General features: G+C 40.0%; 2 protein-coding genes across 4 annotated transcripts; one reads left to right on the top strand and one right to left on the bottom strand.

Moving 5' to 3' along the window:
• Nucleotides 1-1,655: 1,655 nt before the first annotated feature.
• Nucleotides 1,656-5,411, top strand: tpi1b (triosephosphate isomerase 1b). Its single transcript, XM_060870622.1, has 7 exons — nucleotides 1,656-1,863; nucleotides 3,687-3,810; nucleotides 3,891-3,975; nucleotides 4,107-4,239; nucleotides 4,377-4,462; nucleotides 4,549-4,636; nucleotides 4,728-5,411. The coding sequence occupies exons 1-7, from the start codon at nucleotides 1,752-1,754 to the stop codon at nucleotides 4,844-4,846; spliced, it is 747 nt and encodes a 248-aa protein (XP_060726605.1). The 5' UTR covers nucleotides 1,656-1,751; the 3' UTR covers nucleotides 4,847-5,411.
• Nucleotides 5,412-6,926: 1,515 nt separating this feature from the next.
• leng8 (leukocyte receptor cluster (LRC) member 8) lies at nucleotides 6,927-17,360 on the bottom strand. 3 transcript variants are annotated; one of them, XM_060870621.1, is made up of 16 exons: nucleotides 17,054-17,360; nucleotides 16,460-16,598; nucleotides 15,242-15,379; nucleotides 14,992-15,066; nucleotides 14,322-14,748; nucleotides 13,897-14,074; nucleotides 13,598-13,768; nucleotides 13,294-13,500; nucleotides 13,033-13,194; nucleotides 12,367-12,655; nucleotides 12,014-12,115; nucleotides 11,449-11,517; nucleotides 11,224-11,353; nucleotides 10,907-11,114; nucleotides 8,856-10,788; nucleotides 6,927-7,907 (listed from the first exon to the last, which is right to left on the bottom strand). In XM_060870621.1, the coding sequence occupies exons 1-15, from the start codon at nucleotides 17,092-17,094 to the stop codon at nucleotides 10,629-10,631; spliced, it is 2,496 nt and encodes an 831-aa protein (XP_060726604.1). In that variant the 5' UTR covers nucleotides 17,095-17,360; the 3' UTR covers nucleotides 6,927-7,907; nucleotides 8,856-10,628. The 3 variants fall into 3 exon arrangements, with proteins under 3 accessions (XP_060726604.1, XP_060726601.1, XP_060726603.1); XM_060870618.1 differs by having other exon boundaries at nucleotides 13,294-13,512; nucleotides 17,054-17,358; XM_060870620.1 differs by having other exon boundaries at nucleotides 9,408-10,788; nucleotides 13,294-13,512; nucleotides 17,054-17,358.
• Nucleotides 17,361-20,168: the final 2,808 nt, after the last annotated feature.

Here is a 20,168-nt window from a genome sequence, read left to right as displayed (position 1 = left end):
ATTTTAAGATATGAGCGGCTCAGCTCCAAGTGACCTCAATCAATTTTTGTGCTAAAATATATCCATGCTGGTGTCTTCATGGTTCCAATGGCCTTTGCCATCTATTTCCATCTGGAATGATGCAGTCACGGGGGGCACGGTGGCTTAGTGGTTAGCACGTTTGCCTCACACCTCCAGGGTTGGGGTTCGATTCCCGCCTCCACCTTGTGTGTGTGGAGTTTGCATGTTCTCCCCGTGCCTCGGGGGTTTCCTCCGGGTACTCCGGTTTCCTCCCCTGGTCCAAAGACATGCATGGTAGGTTGATTGACATCTCTGGAAAACTTGACCGTAGTGTGGGAGTGAATGAGAGTGTGTGTGTGTGCCCTGCACTGGGTTGGCACTGCGTCCAGGGGGTATCCTGCCTTGATGCCCGATGACGCCTGAGATAGGCACAGGCTCCCCGTGACCCGAGGTAGTTCAGATAAGCGGTAGAAAATGAGTGAGTGTGAGAGTGAGAGAATGATGCAGTCACTATGAATGCAGTTCATAATGCAGTCACTCATGCAGTCACTATGAAAATAAACCTGGTGTTGGTGGCATTCACAGGCGTAGAAAATCCAATAAATTACTTTTTACTACTACTTCTACTACTACTACTACTACTACTACTACTACTACTAATAATAATAATAATAATAATAATAAAAGATTTACAGAAATTTAGAAAAAAAAATATTGATTTATTTGTTTTATTTGGGGTCCTTCATTCCATAGTAGTTTTGTCAGTTTTCTTCAGTGTGTTGCAAAGGTATTTTGAAATGTTTGAATTGAATTGTAGATAGACAGTTGAGGAAAGTCAAAAGAATAATGATTTGTTAACTAGAATGCTACAGAACCCATTGATAAACATTATGAGTTTGGCAACCAGCAGTAGAAAAGCCCATTGGAGGCTTCATAGAACAGCGACTGGCGACATCAATCCTGAAACCCTACCCCTGGTTGGAGTCTCATCGCCCAGTGTGCACTCTGCTGGGGATTGATCTGCATGGACAGCCAGTGACTCATGGGAGTGCTGTGGATGGGGTTGCCTGGAGACTGTCACACCTTCTTTGAACTACTCTTATGATCGGGTCTTCATCAGTGAACATTTGAAGACTTTGGCAGGAAGGAAGTATTGTTGGGTCTGTGGTGAACTTGGAAATTGCGCAAACCCATCAGTTCCTCAGGAGCTCTTGGTTGCTTAATTCCACTCAACTACAAACTGTTGTAGAGAGGAAATTATTTACATTTACAATATTTACAGTCCAGTGTCAACCAAATGAGGATGGGTTCCCTTTTGAACCTGGTTCCTCACAAGGTTTCTTCCTCATATCATCACAGGCTAGTTTTTCTTTGCCAACGTCACTCCGGCTTGCTCATTACCCATAGACGTTAGAGTCATATAGTGACTTCATTTTAAACTTTAACATTTTTATTCTTCTATACTGATGTAACGCTGCTCTGAGACCATGTGAATTGTTATAAAAGTGCTGTAAAAATGTGCATCACGTCAAGGGGAAGTGCACATTGAACCTGTGGTGTGTATGAATTGTAACACACAATGACTTCAGCCCTGTTGAAGGCCAGTGAGTTGTCTGTAGGCGGCGCTGTGTGGCTCCTCTATATAAACCCACTGCACTGACTTCACACCGCTGTCTATCTCTCCTCTTGAGGTCACCTTACCTTTACTAAAACCCGAGCAGATCATCGCGGTGGTTCACCTTATTACAATCATGACTGGCAGGAAGTTTTTCGTTGGTGGTAATTGGAAGATGAACGGTGATAAGAAAAGCCTTGGAGAGCTCATCAACACCCTGAACAGCGCAAAGCTCAACGCCGACACCGGTGAGGAAATAAACCTGTTCCAGTGACCGTCTCCTGAACCAACCGTCATTCTCTTATGAGCTAGAAAGCTAGTTAATGTTTATTAACACTTCTCTACGCCTTTGTGTCAAATCCCTTTAGAAACTCTTCCAAACTCTCACGAACTGTATTGTAGCCGCGTTCAGCTAATGCTAATATTCCGTTACATTCAAATGGCCTTTTAAATCCCTCAAGTTTTCATGAATACAAAAAATGTTCAAGCATCAGTCTTCTGTTCGATTAGCATAATATGGCTAAAGCTGACTGGACGGCTACATGCTAACGGAGCAGCTATCCGGCTAGTTAGAGTTAGCATGCGACCCAAGGTCGTGTGTGTGTGTGTGAGAGAGTGAGTTTGGCGTCTGTTTTAGGGGGAAAAGGATTGTGTTTGGAACGTTAATCATCCGTTTTAGTGCAAATCGTGTCCACAGTCGTGGTTTTACACAGTGATGCTGTAGACAGGCCTGAGCTGAGGCTCCTGGTGGGTGTGTATATTGAGGCGTGTGTGTGTGTGTGTGTGTGTGTGTGTGTGTGTGTGTGTGTGTCTGCACGTAGCCTGTGTCAGACCCAGGAAACTAACAAGAAATTGTTTTCCCAGCATCCGAATGTCTACAGAATACGCACACGTATGCGTTTGTCGTTCCCAACTATAAAGACAATAAGTTTATCTGTAAAACTCTGGTAAAGTTCAGTTTAAGCAGTAAATATGTATCTGTCCATATTAAGAGATCTTGTCTTCGCAAATCATTTATAATGTAGGTGAACAAGTTTCTTTTTCTTTTTTCCTTTTTTTTTTTTTCTTTTTTAATAGAAATGTCAAAACGTCTGTTTGCTGTTCACTGACACACACACACACACACACACACACACACACACACACACACAGAGCTGTGGACTTCAACCAGCAAAAGCAAAGTTCAACATGTCTTAACATTTCTCTATCAGGCTCTCTTTATATTTATATTACTTTTTTTTTTTTTTTTTTTTAAATAAAGCAGAGAAGAGAGATTTTAATCCTGACCTGCCTGACCTTTTATCTTCCACTTGCTATTTGACCTGTGATTCTTGTCAAATGCTAAGCAACCTTTTTGCTGATGACTTCTGACCTTTTGACAGTGAAGACTAGGATGTGTGACCTTTAAATCAGTCGCTGCTGGGTTTAATTTAGATTTGGCTTTACCCAAGATAGTCTTGCGAATACCATGTGCTGATCCCTGTCTCCAAACGGCAATGTAATGAGGACAGTGGGCACAAGGAATAGTAAGGGTTATGCTGTTATTTGCACAAGGGGGGTTGAATTTGAGTTTATGGTTCTTTGCCAGTCGTAGAAGTGCACTATAAATTTTTAATGAATAACCAAACCTAACTTTTAGCTTTAACATAGCATATTAGGATAATGCTGTACATGCTACTACCACCATGCTTCACTGTAGGCATAGTGTTATCAGGCTGATGGCATAAAGCACGATATTTTGAGGGTAATGTTTGCAGAATCTCTCTCTCCTATCTATCTATCTTTTTTTGGTACATTTGAGTTACCTGTGGGCTTTTGGTTCTTTCCTTATGTGGTCACTGACCTTTTTGTGTAGCTTTATGATATAAACACAACCAAGTCTATTTCAGTTCAGTCTTTTTGGCTTGTGATTACAAGCCAAATGGTTGTTTCTTATTCCTTGCACCTGACTGATACGAATATCTACAGCAACCCTTTAGAATCTAACAAATACATTCAAAGACGTGTAAATAAGGTAAAACCTGCTAGCTTTTCTTTTTTTTTTAGTTATTTATAAATTTGTTTTTTGCAGATGTGGTCTGTGGAGCTCCTACCATTTACCTTGACTTTGCCAGGTCCAAACTTGATCCTAAAATTGGTGTGGCTGCACAGAACTGCTATAAGGTTGCAAAGGGTGCCTTCACTGGAGAGATCAGGTACAGGACCACACATGACTGATTCAGAAAAAAATTTTTTTTTTTTTGTCGTCTCGCTCACTGCCTCTTTCTTCCCTAAGCCCTGCGATGATTAAGGACTGTGGTGTGGAGTGGGTGATTCTGGGACACTCTGAGCGCCGTCACGTGTTTGGAGAGAGTGATGAGGTACTTCACCAGAAATTACTCCTTACTCATCAGTGATTGCACAAAGTATGCTATGAAATCTAGAATTGATTGCATACTTTGTGCAGTGAGCACGGTGTAAAACGCATATGTTTTTGCACTAATCCTTGTAGCTGATTGGCCAGAAAGTAGCTCATTCTCTTGAGAGTGGCCTAGGTGTGATCGCTTGTATTGGGGAGAAGTTGGATGAGCGAGAGGCTGGCATCACCGAGAAGGTTGTCTTTGCACAGACCAAAGCCATCGCAGGTAAATGATTGATTGCTAGCTGTTAAGTTTAAAAGGGATCAACAGATTAGAATTAACTATTGCTTTGTTCTAAGTGATGAGTGATCTGTCAAATTCATGCCAATTATCTGTGATGAGAGCTTCCTCTTGTGTTGTAGACAATGTGAAGGACTGGAGTAAGGTGGTGATGGCTTATGAGCCTGTCTGGGCCATTGGCACTGGTAAAACTGCATCGCCACAACAGGTACAGTCATAATGAGTCATAAGGAAAGACTTCTACAAATCTGCTTCCTGTAGTTCTGTGATTTTGTTTTCACTTGCTTTGTGTAGGCTCAGGAAGTGCATGATAAACTCAGGCAGTGGATGAGTGCCAACATTTCTGAGGCTGTTGCTAACTCTGTTAGGATCATTTATGGAGGTAAGGGGCCACTATTTATGTTCCATATACATTTAATTGATCAATGATTGGTTCAGGTGAAGACCATTGAAGCCCTTTTCATACACTTCAGGTTCAGTTACTGGGGCAACCTGCAAGGAGCTGGCAGCCCAAAAAGATGTGGACGGCTTCTTGGTGGGCGGAGCTTCACTGAAACCCGAGTTTGTCGACATAATCAACGCCAAAGCGTAAAAGAAACTTCAAACGAAGGAGCTGAGGAACAACTGCCGCTGACCTACGCCCATCTCACCTCCATTCTAGTCCTAGCTAAAGCACTTCTGTCCCATTCAAACTAAATCTTTATTTCCCTTCTCTCCAAGTATTTGTGCTGCTGTTCCTGCACCAATTTACATTTCATTTTGTGCATTACGTATTGTCCATGAAAGAGATGATTTAGTCGTGATGCGATTGGCACTTTTATGTGAAGGCAGTATTACACTGAAGGAGACCATGTCAACTCTCCACATTAATACTACCACCTACATGGATTAGAGGAATCAGCACTGGGCTTTTAGGCCATGCCTTTAAATGCCAAAATGTTTACCAGCTCTTTTTGTGCATACACTGTCACTTTGTTTGTGTCTCTTAAGTCCATAGAATTCCCCCTTACTGTATGTTCTGTGACTTGTTAAGTTAATAACACATCAACTGCTCTCTGGCCACTGGGTCAAGAAGCTGTTCATGATTCGTCATAACCAGGCACTATAAGGTTAATGCAAGTAAGAAACTTGTAATAAATGGTTGTGGATAGAACAAACCCCATTGTTATTGGTTTTATTCTGTGTACATTCTGATCTCTAAAATGGTACAAGTAGGTAGACTTAAGTGTCCCAACTATAGAGTCATGTTAAAATGTCTTGAAATGCCAAAATCGCCAAAATTTAAATCCAAATGGCAAATTCTAAGCCTCCCACTCTGAAGCCCAATCTATACAATCAAAATCCAGCTCTTAATGCTCTGAGACTCCTTTTGTATAATCTACTAAAAGGGCTTGGAAGTCAATTTTACATTGGCCTTCATCAGTGCTGGGATTGTTGTGCCACTTTTGGTAGGGTGAGTTCTGTAATCATATATTCATGAATTCTGTTTTATGGGCAAAATAACGGGAAAAGAGGGTGGATTGAAACTGCAGTGAGAGCAAAACAGATGGATTGCTGAAGGGATAAACGTCATAGCTGTTGTGCAAACCATTCTGTAAGGTGAATCCTTACACATCCCTACAGCTTTCCATCACTCCCAGAGGGACTTCTGTAGTCTATTTTATTCCTATAACACTCCATGAATAGTGAGAAAATGATCATTGTGTTAAAGATTAATCACAGGTACTAACCGCATTTAATCAAGGCTAAACTCTGGGCAAACCCTAAGTGACTTCCTATTTAATTAGTGGAAGCTTTGCTGTTTGTACACTAGAGGGCAGTAACAGCTCATTCACTATATTTCATAAATAGAGGCCTGCTGGTGTTAACCATCATTATAGAAATGTGTTAAGCAGCAAGTTTGGAGCTATTATTTGAATAGCAAGAATGGCAATTAGAATGTAGGGATCAAATTATGATACTAAGGAGTAATTTTTTCATATTCTTTCAGACTAATGTGTTAATAATTATGAAATTGTATACAAATATAAACTTTTCTCTTAATTAGAATGACAGGGTGTGGGGTGGGCTGGTGTCTTCTCATTGCCAGGATTTTAACAGAATAAAAATTTAAGTGTAGTGTAATCTGGACCTCATAAATGCGGGTGAATAAGGGACATCTTTGGACTCTGATTGCATTTCATTTACATTTCTAGCATTTGGCAGATGCTCTTATCCAGAGTGACTTACAGTATCTCATTTTATTTTATACAATTGAGGGTTAAGGGCCTTGCTGTGGCAAGAGTGGCAGCTTAGTGGACCTGGGATCAAACTCACAACCTTCCGATTGGTAGCCCAACACCTTAACCACTATGTTAAGGCTACCACATGCCCATGATTAGTGGGTTGAGTTTGTATCCACACTGTATGGTCCAAAGCATATCACAAATACTGAACACCTCCCATTCCAAAAGCCACAGTTATCAATATAGAGTTAGTCTCCCTTGCAGCACTAACACCCATCACTCCTCTAGGAAGGCATTTCACTTCATTTTAGAGGGTGAACGTTTAAAGTGGAAGAGGTCAAAGTGCATAGCGGCCATACTGTAAACTGTAAATGTAGCTATTTTACATCAGTTTAATGCAACTATTGTTGATCTCAAATTATGTTTTATACAATAACCACAAAAAACTAATTTCTTTATGATTTATTATTTCAAGAGCAGTACAATATATACAGATAAAGTATTCACAAGTGTTCTAATTGTCCTTTAGCTCAAAGCTGACGTTCAGATGTTAAACGTTTGAGCTGTAAGAAAAGGCAGAGAAGCGATCAGAAAATGCGGGAAATACTTACTGCCGAACACATACATACGTGACCCTTACATAATCGTTATAAAGCACATGAGGGGGGAGAGAAAAGAATAAAGGAGAAGAAAGAGACGAGACCGAGTTAAAGAACACAACCTATGAGAGAAGTGAACATCACAAAGAGGAAAGGCATCAAAATAAATCAAAAACAATTACTATGGAATTAAAGAGATGGGAAGCAGTCAAATCAGAAGAGGACCAGAGGGAAAGAGCGCACAATGCATTTACACAGAGGGATGGGACCATTAGAAGAGGCAAGGAAAATACAGTATTATCTTACCACAAAACAAACAAGGACTGTTAAATCTATGGTTAAACTTTTTTTAAATTATTAATTCTTATATAAAGCATTTAAGCCAAATTAATTTTTACATTCACTTGAAAACAACCTGGTGAAGGAGGATATCTGCAAATGCTACACTCCGATGTGGCCGGTTCCCCAGACTGACACTAAATAACCAGAACCAAAACTGCTAACAAACTTAAAACAGAATATATATTAAAAAAAATGTAAAAAGGGCAACAAAACATCTGGAAATACCAATTTACTGTATAGCAACCCTGACAGTGGTGGGGAAAAATTTTGCAGTGTGATCAACCGCTTAAAACTGTGCAAAGATATATATATATATTTTTTTTATATATAAAGAAAAAAATGCATACACATTGCAAACAGACTTTAAGGTTGAGCCAAGTGAATACATTTGTGTGTTCAGTGTGGTCACTTTCCAGCATCCAGTTCAACTCTGGATACACGTTTCTCTCTCATTTGTCATCCCTCCTTTAGCTTCCATTATGCATGACTGCAAGACAAAAGAGAAATCTGGTAATGAGAAAAGGAGAACATGAGAGAAGAGGAGAAAGGGAGGATAGAAGAGGATCAGTGCAGCACAGGACAATTCATCTGGTCAATATTGCAATACGTTAACAGGACAATTTATGTTACCATCAAATTAAAGACAAAAATACGATGAAAATGAGAGATTCTACAGAACTGACGAAAGGAAAAGCAACAAAGCAAGTTACCACTTATCCTTACATATTCTAAGCAATTAAATGTTTCACAGACAAGTGCAAAAACAAAAAAACAATAAACATCAGTTAATACAACCTGTCTGCTCCCTGTATTAACAAATTTGTTTTCTGTTTTTTTTTTTTATTTAAGATTGTTTGACTAATCATTGTTGCACAGAGAGGGGTAACAGTGGTGTTAACTGCTGTGGGGAAACCGTACTGAAACTAAATCGCTCTCTTCTTGTGAGCGTCCAAAAAACCAGCATGGAGGAAAAAAAGGAAAAACAGTAAGTAAGCAACAAGTTGAAGCAAGAAAATAGGGAAGTTAAAATAAAAGAACATGGATGAAAAACATTTACAAAGAAATATAGGGGGGGTATAAATGAAGAAAGTAAGCAAAACCTGTTACAAACACCTAATCACCCAAAAGAGAAAAAAAACAAAGACCTGGTGCAAATAAAAAGCTGAATTATTACAATACCAAAAAAGTAATATAAATAATTACCAGAAGCATTTGCAATACTTGACTATCTATACTACTGTTTATTCTTTTCTCTCAAACAGACGCAAAAAAAATGATGGTTCTATTCATCTCAACTTCATATACACTGTATCTTACATATTTCCATTACTCAAAATTGGATTTAATGAAACTTTGGTTTAAAAAAAAAAAAAAAAAAAAAAAAAAAAAAAAAAATCCATTTAAATTTACAGGTCTAAATTACAAGAACACTTACCAGTGTTAACAGGAAATCTCTTCTATTTATCCCAGGGGCCAAAAAAAAAAAAAAGCTATATAAAGTTTCTGTACACTATATACACATTAGAGCTTCACCTCAAAAGATACACTAATGATAAACATCTCTGCTCTGTAACAGCACTAAATACCAGTATTTCAGGTCTTCTTTAGGCTCCAACACTACAATCTAAGCCAAGAGTTTTGGACTATAAAAAGAGAACCATACATAGGCCAGATTCTTTAAACTCAACTTTTTTCAAATCCAAAAGGACTAAAACAGGTGATTGCTTACAAAGTAATCCCGCAGCAAAATTTCCTTTAAATCCTTTGCTTTGGCTTACTATCAAATTGCCTCACAAGCCTGCATTAAATAGTAAATTATTTTAAAAAACCCTTTAAACATTTTCCCCCCATTTTATTTATATATATATGGCATCTGAAAATCATTACAGTATCTGCTGCTGGACTAATACTTCTCATTCTATAACCAGCCAAGTCTCTTCTTCTTACCACGCATAAATATGCGCAAAGAATCGGAACAGATACAAACCCATTATTCTTTCAGCTCCTACAGGGACAAGAGAAGAAGAGCTCCAAAAATGAGGTCATCCTGCAGAGGTGAATACAGCTGCACTTGTCACACATCTGCTGCCTTACAGGTTACTTTGCTGCCACGGTCTTCTTCACTGTAACTGCCCTCTGGATTATCTCTCTGGTAGGTCGTCTTGATCTTGAAATTGCTGTTGATTTGGGCATGTAGCTCCACATATACTCAGGCTGTAAACTTATGGAGTACAACTGTGGTCCTATATTCTGTAGAATTTCCTGCAGATCTGCATCTCCTTTAACTTTGCCTTAGAGTCTTGGTCTTGCTGCAGCCATTTCAGTGAGCTACATTCTCTAGATGCTGAAGATCAGGGAACTCGATAGACAGATACATGTGCACCAGAAACAACGTAGGAGGCTGAAGGAAAACCCTCTGTGCAGAATCGTAGCTTGATATATTGCATCCATTTTTAAAAGTCCATACCTGGAATTACTAGGATGAAAGGCTTGGAATAATTCTCTCATGTGCTTCTGCTGCTCCCACAATTGATACAGGAAGAAGACACACATTGAGGCATACAAACCATCTTCTCTCCAGACTGGAATCGACCATAAGTGCAAAACTAAGTCCATTGAAAGAACAAATCTGGGATCTTGTAATCTTGAACAGAGCTTGCAGCAGCTATCTTTGTCTTGAGATGAACAGGAACTTTTATAATCGGCTTTTTGTCTTCGCAACTTGGATTGTCGGACTCTTCATATGAGCTCTGAGGCTGTTGGCTTGAGGGAAGAAAAACATTAAAAACACAGAACACCATTAGCTTCAAAATGATCTGCAAGGCCTGGGAAATGGGAAACCCAGAAACTTTCTTCAAACTATCTCAACTTCTCTGCCTGATAGTCTACTGAGCCGATGTTTCACTGCACTTGGTCTATCTCCGATTACTGTGTGGATTTGTGTCATATAGGCAGCTTCTCTCCCAGTGTTAATACTCTGAGGTTTCAAGTATAGGCAGATCAGCTTGTCACACTAGGTAATTAAATGAATGTCTTTACAGTCCACTCTGTATGTAGGTCACACTCTATAAGAGTAAGTTAAATAAGTGTGATCAATGTTGAACATTGTCATCTGTCTAAGCTAAGCTAAGCTGGCTGTTATGCAGATATTTGGTCCCTCATTCTTCCTGTCAATTTTGAAATATTCTCACTCCTCTCTTGCAAATTATTAAATGGTGAGACAAGCTGAGCTGGCTTTGCAATCTATCTTGTTAGGATCTGATGTAACGAATGTTACTCCAAGCCCTGTCAGAAAACTCAAACATGTATCTAAACAAGGGAAGGCCAGACTGGACTGTACATACTCCACCGGCACAGAGGGCCTGAACCTGCAGGAAACAGTGAGAGACAACAGGAAACGAGTTTAGTATCAATTTTACTTTAGCTGTTTCTTCTTTTTCAAAAAGTCGGAAAAACTCATTTTGTGTCCTTGTTATCTGTACTAACGTTTTGAGAATAGCCCTCAGTGCTAACTTCCTCTCACGCTCCACAAATTTGTCAATGAGGTAAGCTGCCATACGTGGTGCTGTCTTGTACAGTAAGAAGAAGCGATGGTAGTTTCCAAGCGCCCATGCGGCACGGAGCGCAAGAGCGTGGGACACGCAGCCATCCTGACGGAGCTCGGGGGTGAGATATACCAACTCTGTGGTCAAATCTGGTTTAAATACAAAAAAAAAATTTATTTTAGTATGGACGCAAGGCAGAATGTAGGTTAAAATGTAGATAAAGAGATGATTAGATGGCTGACTAAAGAGCAATAATACCTCCAGAGTTTTTAGTGAAGATGTAGTACAGCAGTCTATAAGCAGTGAATTCTCCTATGTTGCTCGATGGACACTCTTTGTAAAGCTCTTTCAGCTGCGTCTGGCACTGGTTAAACTCCTCATGGTCACCCTAAAATAAATGTGAGGGATCGCAATTTTGCTTTAAACAAATCTAAACAAGTCAGCAAACCAACGGACTTCAAACTTAAAAATAAAACACTGTACCTTCTCCAGGGCTATTCGTGCATGGGTTTCATAGACCTCTACTGTGAAGTCTGTTCGTACTCCTTGGACCTGAAAAGACAGATTCAAATATCTAGATAAGATAAATCTTAAAAATGGGGAAAAATTACTACAATCAATTCTCCTTGATTCTCTTTAACCTGGCAAAATTTAACAAAGCTTACTGTATATTTTCCCAATATAGCTCTATGTTATGGTTATAGCTACCTCGTGTGGTAATCTACAGAGCATAAGTTTCATTAGCTCATAGACCTATAGTAATGGCTAACCAAAGATCATTTAAAGATAAAAGCTGAATAAGCTGCCAGATCTTGTTAAAACACTGTCAGATGTCTGAGACATCTGTACGAGAGCACACACAGTCCACAGACTATAGCTGACTACGGTACTAAAGACAATATTACATTGAAAAGATTATGCAGCGAGGTCTGTGTTTAGACAGGCTTAAATTATAATGGCGACCCAAGAAAGTTATCACAGATATCGAGTTATGCATTTGCTTGTAAAAGCACTCAATGACCACCACCTTTCCAACGGGTGTACTCACAGTGAGGTCTTGTCGAATCGATTTCATCTGTTCACAGGCATATGGGTAATCCTGATTGGTCTTCCAGTGAGCCTTCACTGCAGTCAGAGACTTGCGCAACACCTGAGAATCAGAACAATCAGAAACTAAACAAGTGTACATTTACGTGTTCATTCACACGTTTAATGGAAACATTTGGCCCAGGACTCAATTATGATTAAATATGTGCCTAATAATTGCTTTACTATATATGCAGTGATTTACACAGGCAACCAACAAGGGTGGGATATTCATTATTCTGAAATTATTTCTATATATTGCTCCTGTCACAAAGCTAGTACTTCATCTTGGAGTATCTGTAGAGAAATACATACGGACACAGGTCGCACGGTGGCAGGATCAGGGGCACAGGTCAAACGCAGATAGTTCTTGGTGATGTCCTGGCAGGTACCCACAATGGGACATTCATCCCAGCTGAGGCCCTCCTGTGAGGCATTTGGGAGGTCAATGGCATTGATATTCAGTAGCAGTGGCTCGGTGCGCTTGGTGTGGAATCGTGCTGCCCGGCTCTGCTTCTTGGCCTCGCGGTTCGGGTCGTGGAAGTCCAGGCCTGCTGTTCCACCCTTACGCTTTTTACCAAGAACACCGGCCAGATCATCATTCCTGAGAAAATAATTCATATTTAGTCATTTTATTTTGAAGCAGGATGTTTTCACAATTGTTAATTGTTAAAATTCAGCAATTTGGCAAATTCATACATGTACATGGAAAGACCTGAACAGAGAGACCAAAAATCTGAGCTTGGGGTTGGGATCATCCTACTCGACTTTTCAGAAATAAAAACTGTGAAGATTTATTCAAAGCCCATGATATTAAATAACTGATTCTCATGAAGAAACCAGCAACCTAATGCCAAACATCTACTCTAAACAAACTTATCAAAAAGATTTGATATTAAAAAATTTTTTTATGGAACAGTACAACACCTGAACAACATTTTGTCTGTCAAATTTATGTGGGATCATTTTCAAAGTTTTTACCTTCGCCCTCGGTTCCCTTTTCCTCCTCTCCCCCTGCCTCTTTCTACTGCTGCTCCTCTCCCCTTTTCCCTCTCTTCCCCACGACCTCTCCCAGCCCGCTGCCGTCGAGAGAATGGCCGAAGATCACTCGACATGCTGCTGTCAGACTGAGAGCCAGAATCACTACAAACAAAAACCAATATCAGAAATACAATACAACCATCACATCTACAGGCTTTTTTAAAATGGTGGCATTGTTTTTTCAAATGTTGTATTTATTACCTGCGGCGATGTCTGTTCTTCTCTCTGTAACGGCTGTGAGGAGAAGGCGACCGTGAAGAAGAGTGGGAAGAGCTGGAAGAGGGACTCCTTTGAGAGAACACATTTCTGTAATTGCCCAGCCGACCACCACCCTTACCTCGTGTTGCTCCCCCTCGGCTGAGTGCGTTTTCTTGAGACCGCTGAGGTGCTGCCTCCCAACGAGACTGCCTAGGTTTCACCCTAAGAAGGGACAGGTTAGTTCCCCAGTTTCCAAAGTATAAAAGACCAACATCAACAAGAATGCACCAAGAATTATGCAACTCACTCTGGCAGGGGCTCTCTAGTCCAGTCAATGGTGAAGGCTGAGCCATCTTGCAGTCTGCTCTGTAGAATTTCCTTTAGCACTTTTTCCGTCCTGTCTTTGTCTTCCTCTGTCTCACAAGCTGTGAAGCAACGCTGCACATATTCCTTCATGGCCTGGGGCCAGTCCTGAGGCCTACATACACACACACACACACTAAAGTCACAACGAAAGCCTCTCCTTCTGCTCACATCTACGGAGCAAAGAGAATGTTGTGCTTGTTCATTAAAAAAATGTCGCATAGCTCTGCATGCAAGGCTCACCCAGTCTGAGAAGCTCCTGCAGTGGAAGCTGTTGTTACTGAAGACACAGAAGTTGCTGCTGTTGTGGTAGATGATATAGACAATCCATTTGCCTGCTCACCAACTCCAAAATTTTGAGTGGTCATTACATATGGGCGCTTCTGGATGTTAAACTTCACAGCTCCGGTTCCAGGAGCCTCTGTGGGTGGATGAAATTTAAAATTCACTGTACACACAAATCAACCCACATCTACCAACCTCCATTATTCTATAGCTATAGACCTAGCTGAACACAACAAACTATTCCCGAGCATTCTGCTTACTATAACCTGGCTCCCTTCCTTGACAAAATTCAGTTTTTGACACTTGTGGATCAGTGGTATACTACTTGAACTATAAGCTTACATCCAGGTCCATCATTTTGCACAAAATACAAGCACACTTACGTTTCATGCGGTTCCACATCTGCTGCCCGATTTTGTTCACATTTGCATTATTGGCTTTCTTGTTAGAATCCCCTAGACCTGCTCCACCATACAAGCCTGGTGCTGTCCCCTGCTGCTGGGATGCCTGGTAACTTGGAGCCTGAAAGCCCTGGTATCCTTGTCTATTCTGCCCATAACTGTAAGTCCTCACAGCACTGGAGTCAGTAGAGCTATAAGACAGCGCTCCATTAGAATTATAAGGGGATGGAGAAGGCGGTGGAGGGTACTGAGAATTGGGTGGGGGAGGTATGGGAGGGGGAGGGGGAGGTGGAGGCTGGTCTGTGCTTGTGGGACTTTGTGGAGGAGGCTGGGGGGCATCAGGAGGTGGAGGCTGTGCTTCACATTGGTAACCAGAAGTCTGATCCTTCAGTCCAGCCATGCCAGTGCGCTGACAAGAAAACAGGCAGAAATGGCACTAACTGTTACACAATGTTATAGTACATGGTTCAGTCGAATGATTAAGCTGCACAATTTGTCAGTTACTCTCTACACTGTCCTTAAAAAAACAGAGGGACACTATTAGAAACCACAACTTATCTTCCAACAATGACCACCAGATACAAATGCATGCTCTTTTAAACATATAGCTTTACATGCATGTTTAATGTTTCTTGGTCTGTCCAAAAATTACCTGTGCAGTAGGAACTGTCGATTGTTGGTAGGCTCCAGGAACGCCATACTGACCTGAGTTATATGGTCCTCCATACTAATAATTATATAACAAATCCATCAGAATAAATGTTGAATACATTACATATTACAAGTACACCATAGAACCACTATTTAAGTGTACTTTTAAATAAAATATCAGTCCAGGCTTATTACTGAATTGTTACATATAACAATGCCATGCAAGTTATGTAGCTTTGGTGCATATTTACTGGAGGCACTGGGTAATAGTAGTTGTATGGGTAAGTGTATCCCGCATACTGCTGCTGGTTCTGTGGGTACCACTGGTAGTATGGTGTTTGTTGCTGCATCGCTGAAGTGTCCGTCACAGCTGCTTGATAATGTCCAGCCTTAAAAATAAAAAAAAATAAATAAATAGTAAAACAAACCACACAGGTTGTAATGTTTGATGTACGTTAAGAATCTATTCCAATAAGTTATGGCTTTGCTTTAATATTCTCTTCCTCTCAAGGAGATATTACCAAACTATTGTATTGAAATTCTTCTTTAGGGGCTTTTTACACCTGGTCACTTCATGCATTTTCTGTGATCGGATAGCTATCCGATTGTAAAAAGACCAGGTGTAAATGCCCTCCGAAATGTTTTCGAGACGGATATAAATCCGATCGTTCAAACCACTTCAGGAGGTGGTCTGGGACGCATTTCAGATGAAACTGGACAGGTGTAAATGAACGCGGTTGTTCAAGCCTCATACGTCAGCGCTATACTCCTCCCAAACGGAAGTACGTCACTCGCAAGTGACTCACGAGTCGTGCATTGCTGTTAAGTAAATGCTGTTTTTTGTAGCATAACCGTCGTAACAAGTTCTTATCTTCTTTTTGATTGCATTCTGAAAACCGCATACACCAAAGCGTGTTCCACTTCAATTACCCCGGAAATGAGGTAAAATATATTTGCATTTTGTTCGGAAGTAGAAAGATCGGATTGATATCTGATTCGCCAAGACGCATTTATGTGGCCTAATGTAAATGGAACAGTTTTAACAAACCACATAGCTATCGGATCAGAGAAAACACATGAAGTGACAAGGTGTAAAAAGGCCCTTAGGTGGTATACCTACTCATCCTTTCTAAGTCCACCTAGAGCATTTGTCAGGGCCAAAATTAAAGAGCAGAGATGATTAAATGCGAATGTTTTTTGATTTAAGCAAGGTGGAGCATGGAATGCTATAGTCGTCCTGCTATTACAAGAAATATCGTTGAATTATATTTGCTATCAAATCCTAGTATTTGGTCATTTCTCTCTCTTTTGATATTTCAAAATAATCCAAAACAACTTGTAAGACAGAGAAAGGAGCACTTAGGCTAAATGTGCAAACACAAAGCACAGGAACAGCACCAGAACTAAGCAGTGCTAAAAGATTTTTCATTATTTTGCTTATAGCCATGCTTCACCATAGGCAGACTAACCTGTGTGTTGGTGTGGTTATTTGCAGGTGTCTTGGTGGAGTTCTGGCTCTTGCTGATGGAGGCCAGCGCCTGTCTCGCTTTCTCCCACTCAGGGTTTTCATGAACAGGCGTCTCTGTTGTAGTACTGCCCCCATACGGCCTGGAGATTGGAAACAAAATACACCCACCGGTTTTATAACATGTTTCTCCACGAATTTAAACTCAAACACAATTTAACGGAAGTATCCTGTTCTTTTTTTGAATACATCTAGCTAACCCACTAGACTTGCGGGGCACAGTAACTAACACTTATTTATCCTTATGGTATCCAGGTTTGGTGAAGAACAGAATATACAAAACCAGAAAGGTGTTAGTCAGACATTCTATGCTATGCTAAGCTAAGCTAAGCTGAGCCGTTTAAGGTGTTCTACTGTATTTAGTAGAGAGAAATAGTTCTAGCTTTCACCTTAGCTAAGCTATTGACAAACGTTTAACATCATGTAGCTCCGAAATCTTATCGTAATCGGCAGAAGAAAAAAAGTTAAAACACACAACATAGCACGACTTCCTGGTATTTCTCATATAAACGCAGTTAATAAGAAGCAAATTCTTTACCAAGTCGCCGTCGGAGTCTGTGGCGTCGCATTCGTCGCCATTTTGCTGCGGGCAAATTCACTGTGCTAGCAAGCTAGCTAGCTAAAGCGGTTGATCTTGTTAGCCAGATAGCTATTAGCTTTTCTAAAAAAAATATACACGCAAGTACAAAGACTGGGGTGTTTCTAACGATTTAACTCGAAATAACACAAAATAAATTTATAAACGTACGCAAGTAAACAAAATACAACAGGTTTTAGGCCATATTAAAACACGACGTCGAAACGAGAGAAAGTCGAAACCTTAAACAAAATGGCTGCTAGTGATCCAAGTGACGTTTCACACAAACGCCCACTGGAATAAACCCGACCCCCTGATTATGTATCAGAATCGTTTACGTTTACATTTTACAGCATTATCAGAATCAGGATCAGAATCAGAATCAGAAAGAGCTTTATTGCCAAGGAAAACAAGAGATTAGTTTGAGTGCTATACAACAACACAGACAACAACACACAATAAAAATAAGATGAGAATTAAAAAAAATGACAAAAACGTAAAAACAAATAGTGATATGTAAATACAAAATAAAAGAAAAAAAAGGAAAAATAAATTAATTGTATTGTATTAATTGTGCTATAGATGATAGAATGAAATAGAATAGAATGAGATGCAGGGATGTAGTAAGATGGAGGTGGTAACAATATAAGATTATTGCACATTGTTATTGAGTAATGAGGGGAACCTTTAATTGTTCATGAGGTAAATTGTCTGGAGGAAGAAACTGTTCTTGTGCCTGATTGTGCTGGTATTTGGGGCTCTGTAGCGCCGGCCAGATGGTAAAAGTGAAAAAAGTAGATGACTTGGATGTGAGGGATCCAGAGTGATTTTCTGAGGCCTTTTCCTCACTCTGGATAATTAGAGTTCTTGAAGGGTGGGAGGGGAACACCGATAATCCATTCAGCAGTCCAAATTGTTCTCTGTAGTCTTCTGATGTCTGATTTTGTAGCTGAGCCAAACCAGAAAGTTATTGCTGCCTGTGATAAGTACAAATTTATTTAGAAGAGATAAAGTTTTCCCTATCACAATCTTGGGTCCATCTGTCCATCATAATTCTATCATCCAATTTGTGTAAAGAAATGTGATTATTTAATTGCAAATATTATTATTGAACAAATCAAACTGGTAAATAAGTAGATATTTAAATAAACCCAACCAGGATGGTCTAGCCAGCTGCAAAAACACAGGCAAATCTGGTCCACCATTAGACGGTAATTTATTTTCTTTTTATTATTCATTGATTAAAGTGATGGGGGGCACGGTGGCTTAGTGGTTAGCATGTTCGCCTCACACCTCCAGGGTTGGGGGTTCGATTCCCGCCTCCGCCTTGTGTGTGGAGTTTGCATGTTCTCCCCGTGCCTGAGGGGTTTCCTCCGGGTACTCTGGTTTCCTCCCCCGGTCCAAAGACATGCATGGTAGGTTGATTGGCATCTCTGGAAAATTGTCCGTAGTGTGTGAGTGCGTGAGTGAATGAGAGTGTGTGTGTGCCCTGTGATGGGTTGGCACTCCGTCCAGGGTGTATCCTGCCTTGATGCCCGATGACGCCTGAGATAGGCACAGGCTCCCCGTGACCCGAGGTAGTTCGGATAAGTGGTAGAAGATGAGTGAGTGAGTGATTAAAGTGATCAATAAACGATAGAGTTCCTAATTTTCTGAATGTTGTGTTTTCTTAAAAATGGTTTTTAGGTTGCTGGACAAGTTCAGCTGGATGTTAAGCAGAATTTCAGAATTAATTGGAAACCATAGAAATGTACACCAAAAAGTTGTTTTATTGGTCCAAATGATACAGGCCTATGTTTGGAGACTCAAATCTATTCATTTAATTAGATTCAACACAAAAGAAGAATTGGCCACCAAACTCAATCACAAATTTGGTGCACTAGTGTACCGTGATTGTATAAAGCCAACATCATCATAACTTTTATTACAATTTCTGATTACAAGCTCATCCTGTAAAAAGAAACGTCAATTCAAATTACTACAGTAACCGGACTTGGTCACGTCATTAAAAAAAGCATCTTGTCCTTTCATTTCAAAGCCAGTTCAAGTGCTTGTTTAAGCTCAATATTGTTTCTCAGTATTAGACTACTGGCCAGTATTTGGGCCTCACAGCAAAAACCTACACAAAAGAAACACTCTTCCAATGTACATCCATGCCTACAGCACCACCATATCAAACTGTTTACATGCTCTATGCTCTTTTACTTTTTTTCTGTTTTGCACAATACATTACAATACCTCATGTAACTGCTGATATAATACTAATGAGTTCATTCCAGTATTTCTGCACATGCAATATTGATTGAACATACAGTATTTACACTGGTCGGCAATGTGTTTGTGTATTTTTTTTTTTTTGCACTGTCTTTTGTCTTGCACTGTTTGCACCAGGTTGCACAGATGCACTTAATGTGGCTAGGACTAACTTACTTAAGTCCTTAGCTTTCACTGTGTACTGCAACAGCTATATATGGGTTACGAAATATTTCTATGCGAGTGAGTGAGAAAAGAAGGTGCAAGTAAGGAGTGGAACCCAAAAACAGTTGTGAAAAATAACTGTATGATGAATTTTAATGATGATTTTTAGAAAAGGCTTCTTAAACTTTAACATATGTGATTTGCAGTTGAAATCAGTAATATCTGTACATTTTCTCTTTACTGTAGTGTGGTGTCACACCGCAGGACATTTCTGTTGCTGTGAAAAAGGCTTAGAAAATAGCATAAAGAAGGGGAAATTCTATAAAAACAGTAACAGTGACACCAACTTCAGCCTTTGAACATTATAATTTCATATATTTTGTTTGAAAATTGTCACATAGAAAAAAAAAAAAAAATACTGTTTCACCTCTATTTGTCAAGTGCCCATATGTCTGAAATGACAATAAAAGCTTCTTGACTTGACTAGAATTTTAGTCTGTCCTTGATGTTTTTCTGGAAGAGTAGTGACTTCTTTGCTGCCCTTCTTGACACCAGGCTGTTGTCCAAAAGTCTTCATCTCACTGTGCGTGCACATTGCACTCACAACCACCTGCTGCCATTCCTGAGCAAACTCTGCACTGTTGGTGACACGATTCTG

This window comes from Tachysurus vachellii, chromosome 5, assembly GCF_030014155.1.
Source record: "Tachysurus vachellii isolate PV-2020 chromosome 5, HZAU_Pvac_v1, whole genome shotgun sequence".
In the NCBI taxonomy this organism is placed as follows: Eukaryota; Metazoa; Chordata; class Actinopteri; order Siluriformes; family Bagridae; genus Tachysurus; species Tachysurus vachellii.
This window is presented reverse-complemented; position numbering and strand designations above follow the sequence as displayed.